Source organism: Euleptes europaea, chromosome 3 (genome assembly GCF_029931775.1).
Source record: "Euleptes europaea isolate rEulEur1 chromosome 3, rEulEur1.hap1, whole genome shotgun sequence".
NCBI lineage: Eukaryota > Metazoa > Chordata > Lepidosauria > Squamata > Sphaerodactylidae > Euleptes > Euleptes europaea.
In genome coordinates, this window is record NC_079314.1 from 66,575,534 (window position 1) to 66,592,545 (window position 17,012).

Consider the following 17,012-nt stretch of genomic DNA (forward strand, 5'->3'; position numbering starts at 1 on the left):
TGTACAGGTCTGATACTTGATTCCATTCCTGCTAGAGACCATCTAACAACTACAGCCCTTGTGGTTTCAGTCACAGAGAGGATGCAGTTTGGAGGCATAAATCTTTAGGCATACTGTGACCAGCATGGAACAGCTGCAGAAACAGTGCAACGGCACCAGTGTCTAGTCTAATTATGTAGCACATTTCTTTGGTAACATCAACAGATTGAACACTTCAGCAATGTTTATAGTAGTTTCAGAGACTGTAGCCTAAGCAGCCACTAAGTGGTTCACAAATTGTCGGGATTTCTGTCATGGCTTGTACCTTACTTCATCATTGGCCATTCAATGGAAAAGGTGTAGCAGGAAGACCTGCTCTTGAGTCTAAGTTGCTTAAAAAACAGTGAGGAGACAGAATTGTGTGGGGAGCTTTGCCTTCTACCTCTACTAGTCAACAGTCTGAGGAATCTTAGGGAGCCTTTTCCATGCTGTTACTGAAAGCTCTGAGAGCTCTGGGGAAGCGAGGGAGGGAGGTTAGGAGCTTTGTCTGGCTCCAGTTGGATGTCATGTAGGATTGCCAACCTCCTGGTGGTGCCTGGAGATCTCCCCCTATTACAAGTGATCTCCAGGCAACAGAGATCAGTTCCCCCTGGAGAAAATGACCACTTTGGAAATTGGACTCTATGGCATTGAAGTCCCTCCCCTCTCCAAACCCCGCCTTCCTCAGGCTCCACCCCCCCCAAAATCTCCAGGTATTTCCCAACCTGGAGCTGCCAACCCTAGTGTCATGCCTTACATTTCCCTCTCCCTCGCTGCCCTCTTCTTGATGGTTGCCAAGGACTTTTAGAGTGCCGAGATAAAGCGGCAGGTTTCCTGGTTTCATTTCTGGTGCTTTCCCTTCCTGTCGCAAAGACTATAAAGCTGCTGTCATGTCCTCACGGAGGTTCTTCACAGGAGCTTCCTCATAGCCACTTTCAGAACATTGCCCCTTAGCTGGTAATGGCAAAGTGTGAATAGACATTCTTGGATATTTTTCAGTGGCATCCAATGAAGAAGAAGTACGATCTACATATTTTAAATACATATGTTTTGAGGATAGACATCTTTGTAAGGTTTTCTTTTATGTTTTTTTCCAGGATTGGGAGTTTCCACATTTTATGGGTGATGTTGATGTAAATCTTCCTGGCTTGCCAGCTGCACATTTTCAATTTAGATTGCCTTATTTCAAAAAGATCTTTAAGGAAGAGTATCACATACATATAACAGGTAAGTTATGTATGTTAACTCCTTATGTTAAACCTGACATTTTTAGTGTGGAGGTATAGTTTTCTCATACTTTCATTTTCCCAAACTGACTTTTGATTATTAGATCAGTCACTTGTGAGCTAAGCAGGAAAACAAATTTGCAGAGTTCTTGGGTAATTAAATGGAATGATGCCTGCTTTAATTTTTACTTAACAGCATTCTGTGAGTTATACAGAACGAGATGGCTGAATTCTGAATGTACACCAACCAGATGCAGTTTGGGAGTTGTATTTTTGGGATATTCTCTCCCCATAAAAATCTTCCTGTATGTAGTAATCAAGCACATGCATGTCTTTCATTGTATTATTTATTTATTTGGCTTTCATATCCCATTTTTCTCCCTCTCCTGGGACTCAAAGCAGCTTACAAAAATATGATTACAACCAGCAACAAAAATGAAATTCATAACATCAAGGAAAGAACTGTGTTAAACCTTCTTCCTCTATTCAAAAAGGGCAAGAGTCCAGTAGCACCTTAAAGACTAACAAAAATATTTTCTGGTAGGGTATGAGCTTTCGTGAGCCACAGCTCACTTCTTCAGATACAGCTAGAATGTGAATCCATCGGTCTTTAAGTAGAGGAACAGTATGTAAATGTCAATAGCAGGCTTGATTGGATTAGGTGTGATATGCAGAAGAGTCTGTGATGTCCAGGGGAGAGATGGGTGTGGAGAAATCAGCATTGGTAATGGGCCATGAATGCAAGGTCTTTATTCAGCCCAGGTAAATGCATTGACTTTAGTTTGAATATCAACTGTAATTCAGCAGTTTCTCTTTCCAATCTCCCTTTAAAATTCCTTTGTAAGAGAACTGCTACTCTTAAATCTGCAACAGAATGTCCTGGAAGGTTGAAATGTTCACCCACTGGTTTTTGAATACTGTGGTTTCTGATGTCAGACTTATGTCCATTTAATCTTTGTCTAAGAGACTGACCTGTTTGTCCAATGTAGATTGTGGAAGGGCATTGCTGGCATGTGATGGCATAAATCACATTAGAAGATGAGCAGGAATATGAACCTGAGATAGTATGGCTGACATTGGTGGGTCCAGAGATGGTGTTCCTAGAATCTATATGAGGGCAAAGTTGGCACCTTGGTTTGTTGCAGGCCTTGGTACCAGAGTCCATGTTCTTGTTAAGTAGTTTATCATCATGGGTGAGACGTTGTTTTAGGTTAGCCGGCTGTCTGTAAGCAAGAAAGGGGCATCCCCCCAGTTCTTCAGCGAGGGAAGTGTCACAATCCAGCATTGGTTGTAGGTCCTTAATAATACGTTGGACTGGTTTTAGTTGGGAGCTATAAGTGACAACCAGAGGTGTTCTGTTGTCATTCTCTCTGGGCTTATCTTGTAGTAAGTTGTGCCTGGGTATCATTCTGGCCTTCTCAATCATCTTTCGCACCATATCTGCAGGATATTGTAGTTGCAAAAATGTTTGCTGTAGGTCTCTCAAGTGTGTATCTCTGTCTGAAGGATTGGAGCAGATGCGACTATAGCGTAGGGCTTGGCTATAGACAATGGATTATCTGATATGGTTGGGGTGGTGGCTGGACGCATGTAGATACGTTTGCCGATCTGTCGGTTTCCGGTACAATGTGGTGCTTGTGTGTCCCCCATGGATCCGTACTGTGGTGTCTAGGAAGTTGATTTCTTGTTCGGAATAATTCATAGTTAGATTGATGGTGGGGTGGAAGTCGTTGAAAGCCTGGTGAAATCTTTCAAGGGCTTCTTTGCCGTGAGTCCAGACAAAGAAAATGTCATCAATGAACCTCAAGTAAAGGAGAGGTGCCAGTGGGTATGAGTTCAGAAAACGTTGTTCTAGATCTGCCATGAAAATGTTGGCATATTGTGGAGCCATGCGAGTGCCCATGGCAGTGCCATTGATTTGAAGGTATAAGTCCTTACCAAACCGGAAGTAGTTGTGAGTGAGAACAAATCTGCAGAGTTGTGTAGCCAGATCTGCAGTGTTGTTGTCAGGGATGGTATTTCTAATGGCTTGTAGCCCGTCGTCATGGGGGATGTTGGTGTATAGAGACTCCACATCCATGGTGACTTGAATGCTGTTTTCTGGGAGACAGTTGATGGACTGCAGTTTCCTTAGGAAGTCTGTGGTGTCTCGGACATAGCTGGGGGTATTAATGACATATGGTCTCAGAAGGGAGTCCATATATCCTGATACTCCTACGGTGATGGTTCCAATGCTCGAAACAATGGGGCGTCCAGGGTTGCCAGGTTTATGTATCTTAGGCAGGAGGTAGAAAGTGCCTGCTCGAGGTTCCTGAGGTGAATCCATATCAATTCGTTCCTGTATATGTTTTGGTAATTTCTTCATGATTTTGTTGAGTTCTCGCTGGTATTCCTGAGTGGGGTCTGTGGATAGCAGCCTGTAGAAACTGGTGTTTGAGAGCTGTTGTTCAGCTTCTTGTATATATTTAGTTTTGTCCATTATGACAATGGCTCCTCCCTTGTCAGCTTGTTTTATTATAATAGTTGGATTGTTTCTCAGGCTGCTTATGGCATTCTTCTCTGTACAGCTGAGATTGGATCTTGAGTGGTGTTTTCTGTTGATTATTTCAGTTTGGGCTCGGCGGCGAAAACATTCAATATACATGTCCAGTGTAGTGTTGCGGCCTTCAGGTGGAGTCCACATGGAGTTCTTCTTTTTATGGTGTTGGGTGGGAGCCAATTGATCATCCTTATAAGGTTCAATGGTGGGAATGTGAGGAGGTTGTTCAGGAGTAGATTGTTGAAGCTGTGAGGTCTGTTCCTGTGTATTCTGTTCTGTATTGTGGTAGAAATATTCCTTCAAACGTAAACGGCGAAAAAATGCTTCCAGGTCTCCACAGAGTTGTACTGTCTCTGTGGACTTGGTGGGGCAGAAGAATAGCCCTCTTGAAAGGACAGATTCCTCTGCCAAGCTGAGGGTATGTTGGGAAAGGTTGACAATATTGTTGGTGGAGTTGTTGTGTCCAGAAGTGTCTTGTAAAAGGTTGGAGAGTTTCTTATATTTCTGTTTTTGTAGAGAAGTCAGTTGCAATTTGTAGGTGTCCCTTCTTCTGTTATGAAAGGATTCTGAAACAGGTTGATTATATAGGGAAGAGTCAAATTCAGCAAGCTTTTCCTTGATCTGTTTTTGTTTCCAGTATAGGATGCTGATCAAATGTTTTAGTAGTTTCTTGGAGAAAGCATGACACAATCTTTCACCTTGGTTAGTGGGGTAAGTAGACTGCAGTGGATTCTTTATTCTTAGTCCCTTAGGTATGATGTTGAGTCTTCTGCATTTGGTGAGAAAAATGATGTCTGTCTGTATCTGTGCAAGTTTCTTCACAAGGTTGATGGCCCTTCCACAATCTACATTGGACAAACAGGTCAGTCTCTTAGACAAAGATTAAATGGACATAAGTCTGACATCAGAAACCACAGTATTCAAAAACCAGTGGGTGAACATTTCAATCTTCCAGGACATTCTGTTGCAGATTTAAGAGTAGCAGTTCTCTTACAAAGGAATTTTAAAGGGAGATTGGAAAGAGAAACTGCTGAATTACAGTTGATATTCAAACTAAAGTCAATGCATTTACCTGGGCTGAATAAAGACTTTGCATTCATGGCCCATTACCAATGCTGATTTCTCCACACCCATCTCTCCCCTGGACATCACAGACTCTTCTGCATATCACACCTAATCCAATCAAGCCTGCTATTGACATTTACATACTGTTCCTCTACTTAAAGACCGATGGATTCACATTCTAGCTGTATCTGAAGAAGTGAGCTGTGGCTCACGAAAGCTCATACCCTACCAGAAAATATTTTTGTTAGTCTTTAAGGTGCTACTGGACTCTTGCCCTTTTTGACTACTGCAAACAGACTAACACGGCTACCCACTGTGAATCTTCTTCCTCTATGAAATTCCTTCATGAAATTGGAAGACATTCAAAATGAAAACTTCCGCTTTCATTCCAGTGAGCTACAGTCCACAATCTTTCCACAAAGTGCAGATGAGATGGTAAAACTTCCTGGGTTGAATCGTTTCAAACTGGAGGGAATAATGTTGAGAATGCAGGTCTGAACATCTCCCATACATGCCGGAAAATCAGTACATTCATAAAATTACTATGCTAGATAGAAGGATAGGCAGGAATCTTTCTCTTGAAATTTTTATTTTTATGGTTAAAATGGTTCCGTAAAGGAATGAACTAGAATGGTACAGCCCAGGAATTGTTCTACCACCGCAACCCCATTCATGTCCTTGCAGAGGACTTGCATAACATTTCTAACATTTTATTCTTTAGGACTTAGACATTACATCAATTGCAGATGTGTTGAGCTTTCCTAGGATTCCTTTCACCTCCTGTCATTTGTTCTCATGTAGGAAAGACTGCTTGAAATTTAGAGCAGATGTTTAGCTACCAGAAGCTGAATGAAAGATGTAGGTGATCTTTGCACACAAAAGGAAGTGGAATGGGATTTCCTGTTAATTCTGTTCACAACAGGATTTATAAAAAGCAGTCCTGAATGTTAGAGGTGAGCTGAATTTTGAAAAGGTTCTGAAAAATGGCCTTCCGAAAATTGTTACTTAGAGAGGAAAAACAAATCTTCTCTGAAAAAGAAATGCCTTGCTCACCTATGAAAACATTAGCAATAGAGGGGATCCTTCTGAAAGCATATGTTTGACACAACAGGTAGGAATTCAAGAATCTTGGGATACATAGCAGATATCCAAGAAGGATTATACTTATGGGACTTTAGGTATGGGGCCATGGCTCAGTGATAGAGCATCCTGTGTGGTGTAGTGGTTAAGAGACAGTGGTTTGGAACGCTGGACTCTAATCTGGACAACCAGGTTTGATTCCCCATTCCTCCACATGGGCGGCAAATGCTAATCTGGAGAACTGGATTTGTTTCCCCACTCCTACACATGAAGCTAGCTGGGTGACCTTGAGCTAGTCACGGCTATCTCAGCCCCACCTACCTCACAGGGTGTCTGTTGTGGGGAGGGGGAGGGAAAGTGATTGTAAGCCGGTTTGATTCTTCCTTATTGGTAGAGAAGGTCAGCATATAAAAACCAACTCTTCTTCATCCTCTTGGCATGCAAAATGTCCCAGGTTCAACCCCCTGCATCTAAAGTGAAAAGGATCAGATAGTTGATGATATGAAAGACTTCTAGCTGAGAACCTGGAGAACTACAGCCAGTCATAGAAGACAATTCTGACCTTGGACCAATGGTACAATACAATATAAGGCAGGATCATAATCTTTAGTAGCTTGCCTGTCCTCACGCATTTTACAATAGTCATATTAATAGCCTGAAATAATAAAAACCAGTTTTGTTCCTGCTTGCTTTCGTGCCTGGAGATGAGCTGATACAGTGCTAATGGCTAAGAGGCTGAGTTACAAATCGAGAAGTCGCTGGATCTCACTTTTGCAGTGACCTTAGGCAAACCCTCCCCCCTCCCCAATGTCTGCAATATGAGGTTAATAATAGCAAACCTAATATACTGGATTGTTGTAAGAATTGTGGACCAGATAATGTTTGTGAAATCGCTTTGAATAACTGCTAAAAATTGCTGCGGTTCTTACTTACGGTAGATGATCAGGCAGGCAACACTTAAGCAGCCAAATTGTTGCTGGTGAAGAAACTGGCAGCAGTACAAAGCTTTCAAGAGATGTTTAAATGCCCTTTTGGCCACACTCGGTGTCGCAGGGCTGAAGTGGTAGATGAGCCTGTGAACCATGGGTGAAGGTTGATAGTGCAAGCTCTGGAGTTTAAAGATTTATCGTTGAGCAAAAGAGCAAGGATGATTAAATGTTTCCTGGCAGAAGTAATCATTAAGAGGAAATAGGAGGAGCTGGGAGAATGCTGATGATTGGGGCATTAAGGAAATGCCATTGGCAGTCAGACAAATGGCCATAACAGCTCGCTGTTCCTCATTTCATTTTAATGTACTTTAAAAGCAGATGGAGTGTGGTTGACCAGTGACTCTTCTGCTGCTTCCTTTGGCGCCCAGCTTATATAAACTGATGGTGATTGTTGTGAAGGGCATACTTTAATTGGAGAATGGGCTTATAAATAGAGTTTGTGGAATAATTTCCCCCCTTCCAGCACAGTATTAATAAGATCTATTTATTAGGTGAGCTAGACAAATCAGTCTATTTGAATGCATGTCACACCATAGGAGTGACGAGAGCCTGCTTTATCTCAGCTCTGTGCCATTCTCTAGGAGACTCATAAAGAGCAGCAACTCAGTATGAGAGACTCCTTTTGGACAGGGGCTTTGCCTGTCCCATCTGTTCTGGAATTGTGGCTACATTTAAAGCTCCATTGATAAACTTTGGAGCTTTCCCAGCTTTCTACATAGTTGAAGCCACTCTGTGATTGTCTCAATTTAGGAAGCTAGTGGGAGAGGAAAATGGAAAAAATATTTAAGATGATGTACTGAGTTTCTGATTCAGGCAGAAAATGATGTTTTCTATATATGATGAGTGAGAGAGAGTCTGTGTGTTTTTGCTATTGATGCAACATTAATTTTATAGCTTTGAGTAGTGTTTAGGCTGGGGGGGGGGTCAGACTCAATTGTTATGAGGGCCGGATGTGACATAAATGTCTCTTGGTTGGGCCAGGCCATGCCTCACAGCCCAGATTGAGAGAGTGTGTGTGTGTGGGGGGGCTGCCTCGGCTGGCTCGTGGGCCAGATAAGAACTCTCAAGGGGATGGATCTGGCCCTCGGGCCTTATGTTTGACACCCCTGGTTTAGATCATTAACAGATCACAAAATCTGGCAAGGAGAAATGGGCAGAGCTGAGCAGACAAAAGTCTAACAGCAGGGTCATGAGACTAGATACTAGGCAGCCATGCAAAGCAACCCTCTTATCGCTAGTGGTCCCTACAAAGCTGCTCTCCCCCCCTCCCCCAGTGCATTTGCCCAAAGTTGTATTGATTTTCTGCTCATGGAATACAATGGACCACGCGCCTATAAACTTTGTGTATCATGTACTCTCTAGAACATTTAATTGTTCGAGTGTGACAGACATGTAAGGGGCAAATCCTCTATCTCTTCCCCCTTCTCATTGTTGCCGAGAGAAAATCCATTTCATAAGGGCATTCCTATCCTTTCCCTAACATCCAAACAAAATGACACAAAACAGCATGTAAGCTTTTGAGTTCACCAGAACTCTGCATCAGGCTGCATATTGTAAAATAAAAAGGTGGGGGGGAGAGATGTTTCAAGCCATGCTTCTAAGGCCAGTTCTTGCCAGGACCCCTGTGCTTAGTGCTGGCAATTGAGAAAATAAAAACTGGTGTTGTTGGTATCAGGTGGCACCCTGGTATCTGTGAGCAAGGAAAAACAAATGTTTTCTCTTCATTAAAATTTCAAATGTCACCAATTTTCTTTGTTTGTCTCTGACATCAAGGAAGATTTATCAACCTGGAGCTGGTGACCCTAGAAATCTATCTATTAACTCTAGATCTTTTTAAGAAGCATCACTGTAGACTGCCTTATCCCTAGATGAATTCTTACTTTTAGATACATTTCTTGTAATGCTTCAGAATCTCAGAAAACGGTTTTTCATTCATTCATTTTCTCTAGATCACAAGGATCCACAATTTCTTCTCAGATGAGTATGAACTTTTGGACCTCAGAGTGCAATGCAGGATGATCACTTTGAGAAAGGAAGGCATTTTCAGCTGCCACTCATCATGAAAAAAACCTGATTGAATGTGTGAGGAGATAGTACTGCCTGTAATGTGCTTGGGGAAGACAAACCCCTAAAGCTCATTTTATCTGATTCAAATTGTAGTCCTTATTAAATCCACTCCACTAATGCACATCAAATCTATGCATTTAGAAAGAAATCTATCATCTCAACCGTGTGGACTATAAACAAGAATTAATCTCTGGATAACACTGAGTGCCTCACATGAGAATGATAACGATGCCCATTTTAACTCAGTCTTCAGTCCTGTTGTCTCCTGCATCCTAAAATTCATACCTGGAGCCACATGACTGGAGAAGGCCTGTGGAAATGTGCCTGATTCATTGTCTGGCAGGTCTCCTTCAAGAGGAGAATGGCAGAAAAAACAGCACTATCAATGTTGGTGTTTTTTATGTTGCCCTAATGGACATGATTATTTTATGCTTCAGCAACGTCTCTCATGTGTGAATCACAACGTTAACTTTTATTCAGATTCCTTTGTAAGTTGGAGTTCCTAATATGTATTTTATTCCACATTATTTTTCTTTCTAGTTTCCATTCTCTTTTATCTATGTACATAGAGCCAGGGTGAATTTTTGCATCTGCTTAACTTGTCTGGTTTTCTGTGACAGATGGCTTACTGCAGAGGATACTCTAGGCAGCAGTTTTATGTAAATATACAGCGTAGCCTAGTTTCTATGGTACCCAGGGAGATTTGTAGGGCTCAAAAGTAAGTTCGGTATCTACTCTTCAAACTGTTTCCTTGTTAAAATACATTTAGGAGCTATTCTGGAGCCTTTTCATATCTATCTATTATCTAGCACACCAGAGATAACAGCCTAGACCTACAGGCTTGGATTCAAAAATATAAGTGCGAAGTTACTCACTGGGAAATTCTTTCAAGCCTGTTAGCAGGTCACTGCTTGATTGCAATTCATCTGTCATACTATCATGTGAAATATCAGTCATGTTGAGGCTGGTCCTGTGCATGTTTACTCAGAATTAAGCCTCGCTGAGTCTAATAAACTTACTCCAAGACACATGTGAATTCCTATTTGCAGTTAAGTCTGTGTCAGATGTTCTTAATCGTTTCACCATGAAAAGGGGACATTGGAGAGTCCGAAATGTTCCCTGAAAGTAAAGTTCTTTTGTTAGCTGGAATAATTGTCTCTTCTTCTCTGATTGTTTGGGATTATGTTGCCCGCCAATCAGGGATCATATGGCACCACTACTCCCATTCATCCAAAGTCAGAGGAAGGTTTTTAACTCTCGCTCTGAATTTCCTTCATGATGGCACCACAGAGCAAACAAATTGGGCTGCTTAATAACGCATGGAGCCAATTCAATGGGAGAGCCCTTTGAATGGCTGTCAGGGAGGGGTGTGTAACTGCCAGTACCAGTATTATGAACCAAGCGAATACTTGATTCCTATTTCTGGGTCCCCCTGAAATGTCACCCAGAGGACAGTGTCCCTTTTCATAGTCCTTGACCCAGGAGTGCATAGTCTGAGGACCTATTTTTACTCAGTCTTTGAGCAGACCGCACCATCTTTAGTAATTATTGTCAACAGGTTAGCCTTCATGGCCAGGGTTGTTGATTTTCTGTCATTCTGCTTCTCTAAAGACTTGCTTGATGTCTGGTGCTGAATTTGGTTGCAGGCTTCTTTTTTCCTCAAAGCAAAAGTTCTGACCCTTAGGGCTACGAAGCACACTTGCAAGACCATGTCTCCTCTGTTCTGTGGTTGCTGAAGAGGAGTTCGGCCTCTGTTGGCCTCTTGAGTTGTAGCCATGTTATACCCTAGCACTGCCAGGCAACAGCAGTGCTGTAGGCAGACCAGTGACTCACACCTGGGAGAAGACACAGGAGGCAGCAGGGAATCTCGGGAACTTCAAACATCAAGCACAGGGTAAAGATAAAGAAGGGGTGAGGTCTACTACAGAAATCATTGGTATTTGTGTACGTTTATTCCCCTTCTTGCAGATCTCCTTCCATATCCAAAATTAGAAGTGTTGCATATAACAGTAAAATACAGTTCTTTGCAATGCGGTTGGTTGGAGAAAGTCGTGCAAATGTTGGCGGGTTAGCCACGGTCATCCAAATTATAATAGCTGTGGTAGAGATCAATATGCTCCTCACACAGCATGTTCACAGAATTAGAAATAAAGTTAGCAAAAAAGAAAAAAAGGATGTAACCAAGCCAGTGTTTCGTGCCAGATGCTGATAATACTCACTGGTGGTTATCATCGGACTAGGGAAGTTGATGGCTACAGCTAAGGCAGAGGATGCGTGTGTGGAGCCAATGCAAGCGTTCCAGACACAGAGGTGCCTTTGGGACCCTGCAGGCAAAAATAGAAAGGTCAGAGGTAAAAACAAAGCAATCCAAGCAGAGCGCTTGTTAGAGAAGTCTCAGAGGGCGTCTTGTTTTGGTTCACCTGTGTACTGTATGTGTGTCTGAAAACATGCTAGAAAAACAGTCAGCTGCTGCAAAGTGCTTTCTGGAAATACAGAAGCATTGTATGCCCTTTGTAATTGGGGTAACTGAGATGAAAGAGCTGAGCTTCCAGAAATAGAGAGAGACTTGCAACTGAATCTTTAATTTTTGCCTTTTGCTTTGTTCCAAGGATAGGAAATGGAAGGCTTCTGCATCTCATCCTCAAAAGCTTTCCTACCTGACACATTTTCTCCTTTTTCCAATGATGCCCAGCACAGGAGAGCCCTTCTATGGGGAAATACTGAGGGGCCAAGATCATGGCCACCTACACACATTCATGCATGGAGCAGATGTATTCAGCCTGTGTGCATACGACACTAGGGTTCTCATTACACAATCAGGAACTCTGAAAAAGCAGGGCTCTCGCTCATGCATAGAGTGTTGTATGCAGGTACCTCTGTACACATTTAGGCTCTAGACATGAATCCCAGTGAAGGTATATACTGTATATGCCAGGAGCAGAGCTTGCCAGTACAATCCTGGTTCACGCCAATGTGCATTGCTCCAGAGGACATGTGAAGAAGACTATGGTATGTATTAATTGAGAGGAAAACCTAGTTGGGTGTAGAATGTTCCTTGTTTTGTGGATGTTTTCTAGTGTAGAATATATTAGCGTTCATCTAGTCCTCAAACAGAAAGAAAGAGAAGGAAAGGCAGATGGTTATCTATATTTTATGGTAATTCCATTTGCCTCTAGACTGGTGTTCATAAGAAAAGAAAGCTATAGCATGTGAGAGTTACTCTTTGAGGGTGTCTAAGGATAACTAGTCGACACGTCCATTAGCACATTGGGGGATCAATTTATTTTTGAACAAGTCTCCTATGATGCCATAAAAATTGAGAAGGAAAGCCCACTCAGCTTTCCATACAAAAACTTAAGGTTGCCCTAGTGAAGAATACCATTTCATAGATGACCGACAGATGCTGGATTTGACCAGATGGCTCAGATACAGCATAAGCCACAGAGTATAATCATTTATTAATTCAGAGAATGCAAATACAATGCCATTAAAATTCTCTATCTGAAACTTCCTTTTTACTTTGAGAAGTCTTAACTTTTTAGATGACTGTTCAACATCTGTATAATGCCAGCAATGAGCTAGAGAAGCATATCCTATAAGGCTGAGGGATTTGGGGATGTTCAGTCTGGAAAAGAGGAGGTTGAGAGGGAACATGATTGTTCTCTTTAAGTATTTGAAAGCTGTCACTTAAAGGAGGACAGGGAGCTGTGCCTGTTGGCAGCAGAGGATAGGACTCAGAGGATAGAATTATGGGTGGAAAGGTATCAGCTGGGTATCAGGGATTTTTTTTTTTTTTTACATTAACAGTAGTTCAGCAGTGGAATTGGCTGCTTAGGGAGGTGGTGAGCTCCCCCTTGACAGTCTTCGAGCAGTGGCTGGACAAACTCTTGCCAGGGATGTTTTGACCTTCATAGAGCAGGGGGTTAGACTAGATGGCCTTTATGACCCCTTCCAACTCTATAATTCTCCCTATCCCATGATACATCTGGGGAGCAAAAGAGATGAGGCTATGGTGATTTAGAATGTCTTGGTACAGAAGAGAATTTGGACTGGAGAGAGGATTCATTATTTATTTGATTAATTTATTAAACTATTTACATGCCACTTTTCAGTACCAGTATCCCTAAAGTGGCTTACAAAAGCAAACCAACAACAAAATATCAACAAAGATACTACAGTTTAAAATAACAATAAATGCAAACCACACACACAACTGACCCATAGCGTAAGAACCACACAAAATGGTATTAAAATACCCCATTTAAAAAAAATTATATACATAGAAACTGAATAATAATAGGATCTTCCAAGCATTTCGGAATGCCCAGAGGTAGCAGTCAAGCTGTGCGTATCCCTTTGGACCAAGTAAATAGTGGAATAACCTCAGATTAGCAGTCATCAGAGAAAGTTCACGAAACCACATTTAAAACAATGAAAGTAGACAAAGAGACATGGGAAGGTGAAGCAGATATTACTATGTGGATGGGTGAGAATGAAAAGGAAAGATGAGTATTTGATGAGGAAGCTTAAATGTCTAAAATGTGCTCTGGAAGTATCAAGCATGAGAACTGTAACATATCTCTGTAATATTCAAGCCGCCAACAATTATTATCACAAACCTCTAGTCTGCCTCTTGAATGTGGAAGATTTTAATCTGATTTCTATAAAATTCTGCCATTGCCGCAATAGCAACAATTCTAATTTAGTAATGAGCATAAGAGAAGCCATGCTGGATCATACCAATGGTCCATCTGTTCCAGCATCTTATTTCCAACAGTGCCCAGTAAGATTCCCCAGAGAAGTCCACTGGCAGGGCCCTTCCCTGCTGACTGCTCCCCAGCATCTAGCAATCAGATTCTGCCTCTGAACTCAGAAGACGCATTCAGCTGTGATAGCTAATAGGTCATGTGAAGGAACTGACTTGTAAGCCCTTCCCTGTTCCTTCTGGTTAGCCTTGGGAGGTCAGAAAACCCACACAACCATCCCATGTGTCTTCTTGGTTATGCCACACCTTCTCCTACTCTACTGGGGTGCCAAAAACAAACTGGGTGCCTGCTAACACTAATGACCGTAAGAGTATCTCCTGCTAAACGGAGTTGTACACCTAATGCTCTGTACCTGCATTGTCATTTGAAGGCTCCACCTGGTTGCTGCCTGCTTCATCTGCCTGCTTCACTCCACAAGCTTACAGAGAAGCAATTTTTATCTGATTTAATTTACTTGATTTGATTTATTTGATTTTTAGTCCACACTTTCCTGTCCAAACCAGGAAATTTACTGAACCTCTGCTCATTCATGCTATCATGCTCCAGAGATGGTGGGTTGACCCACTGCCCATGCCCATTACCACACTTCAGATAGCAAGACCAAATAAGTGTGGTGTGTTTCCATTCAGCATTCAAAATAGAAGAAAGTTTAGTAAAGGAGTAAAAAAATACATATGTTCTTTTCAAGCTTTCAGGATGATAAAGCAAATAAAGGAAAGGTGAAAACACACAGTCCTCTTTCCTATATGATATTTGATTTAGGACGAGCTAGCTTTACTTGAAGTTGCAGAAGTTTAAAGTTCATCATTACCTTAGTTCCCATGGTTGGGTTTTCTCTTTATCATTCTTGCCACATGGACAAGATGGACCCTAGGTAAAAGCCTAGTCCATCATGGCATGTGCTCCGAAGCACAGGATACAAGAGAGCTTCTTCCTCACATCTGGAGAGTTAATAATCTACCTTGGGGAATCCATCCCACCTGGGGGTCATTTGGATCCTCCTGCCCCAGAAAGAAGAGTTTCCTTTCTAGCCATTTGGCTCATAGCAGTCTCTGTCCCTTTTGGGTGTAAGGCAGTAAGCTGTTGTCCTGTTTGGGCCACACTCATTAGCAAAACCAAGAGCTTGAATGGTTAGAACTTGATGGAACCTTCCTTCAACCACCACCACTTTGCCAGTTACTAGTCTTCAGCTGTGTCTGCTGTACATGGACAGAGAGCAGTCACAACTAGGGGTGTGCATTGAATAAAGCTGAACCGAAAAACACACACAAAAAAACCATTTTTTGGTCTTGGGGGGGGGGCAAGACCAAAAAAAGGTTTTTTTGTATTTTTTTTCGTTTCAGCTTTATTCAAGGCACACACACACACCCCGGTTATACCAAAAAAAATGCGGCAATAAAAGGGAGCTGAAAAGTGGATCCCGAATAATGCTGAATTCAGCATTATTCAAGCACTTGGGTGCCGCTGCTATTTTTAACCCCCCTGCCTCCCTCCTCCTCCCCGCCCCCTCCCTCCCTCCCTTACCTGCTGGCTGGGTCCACTGCCAGCTCCAAAGTCCACATGGAGTTTGGAGACAGTGGCAGCGCAGGCACACCTGAAGGCTGGGCGTGCTCGGAGGAGCCCACCCTTCAGCTCTGCGTGCATATTTTTCCAGTTTGGGTTTAATAAACCCCAAAAAAATTAATTTTCCAGGAAAAGCCAAAATAAGTACTCAGAATTTTTTGGATTTTTTTGAAAATTTTCAGGTTTGTTAAACCTGAACCCGAAAAATACCAGAAAAAAATGGTGCACAGCGCTAGTCAGCAACTGAAATACTGGGCTGAATTCTTGGGTGGAGGGCATTTCTTCACAGGTCTCTTGGTTTTTTATTCTATGAATCTGTCCAACCTTTTAAAAATGTATTGAGACCAGTGGCAATCATCAGTAAATGAGCAATCAGTCACTATGATCTTGTCAGATGTTCTGTCAAATATGGCTTTTACTCTCCATGAAGGATTGTGTATGTGTTTGTGTGTGTGTGCAGCTATTTTCTAAGTCCCAAAGGGGCTGCTCTTTAGGCTTATTGATCCATACTGCAACTCCTAATGATTTAATCCACCGGCCACTCTTAGCAGTATGGGTTTTATTTCTTGTACTACTAGTATTGCATTAGCAAATGATTTAGTACATGGTTAACATTCTTGCAAAACTTAATTCAGTCATAATATGATCCTACTGAGAATTTTAATTCTGACTTTATTGTGCCACTGTAGTGAAAAGTATATTTTCTTTTAATTTTTTAAAATGGGTTTTCCTCTACAATTTATATTGCTGTATGTTGCTGTACTGCAAACAGAAATAGTAAAATCTTGCTGTTTCTTTTTAAATTTTGCAACAGGTAAATGGTTCAACTATGGAATCATCTTTCTAGTTTTAATCCTGGATCTTAACATGTGGAAGAATCAAATATTTTATAAACCTCATGAATATGGTCAGTATATTGGTCCTGGGGAAAAGATCTACACAGTGGAAGACCCAGAAAGCTTAAAGGACCTCAACAGAACCAAACTGTCTTGGGAATGGCGGTCAAACAACACTAATCCATTGACCAACAGAACTTATGCTGAAGGAGACATGTTTCTGCATAGCCGATACGTTGGGGCAAGCCTAGATGTCAAATGCCTGGCCTTCGTTCCAAGTTTACTGGCTTTTGCATTGTTTGGTTTCTTTATTTGGTTCTTTGGACGATTTCAGAAAACCGATCAAGGCATGGAGAACCTTGACAAATCATACACGCGCATGAAAAGGAAATCGCCATCTGGTGTGGGAATGACCCGCGAGAACACGCAGGTCTTAGCAGAGGAGCCGTTAAGTTTTGATGATCCACATTTGATATCCATCAAGTCAGACTTGAGTGAGATTGTCTTTAAATCTTCCCTGCTGACATCTGAAAATCTGAATTTGCACTTAAGTGAGCAACCAAGTCCACTGCAACCAATAAGAGAGCCCACTGTAGCTAAGGATCATCCTTTAACCTAATATGGCTCTCCTGAAAAATTGAAACAATGAGCAATTATTGTGTGATTTCTTTGTTACTTGATTTGTAAGTGACTGTTTACATAGTCTTTAGAACAAGAGAGAAAGATAACCTATACCACAAAGGTGCTCAACATGTGTTTTTCCCCAACATTGTTTTCTATTTGTATTATAATAACTTGTGCCTACTGTATTATATCAAACATTACTTTATAGATTGCTTCTGACAAAAAAATTGCAAGAGTGT

General features: G+C 41.7%; 1 protein-coding gene across 2 annotated transcripts in view; it reads left to right on the forward strand.

Annotated features, from left to right (window-relative positions):
- The window catches only part of TMEM117 (transmembrane protein 117), a 238,634-nt gene extending 221,848 nt beyond the window's left edge, over positions 1-16,786 (forward strand). For both annotated transcript variants that reach the window (XM_056846852.1, XM_056846853.1), the window contains 2 exons: positions 1,116-1,245; positions 16,128-16,786. In XM_056846852.1, coding sequence (XP_056702830.1) covers positions 1,116-1,245; positions 16,128-16,768 — 771 coding nt within the window. In that variant the 3' untranslated portion in view covers positions 16,769-16,786. The remainder of the gene's footprint in view (positions 1-1,115; positions 1,246-16,127) is intronic.
- The last annotated feature ends 226 nt before the right edge of the window (positions 16,787-17,012 follow it).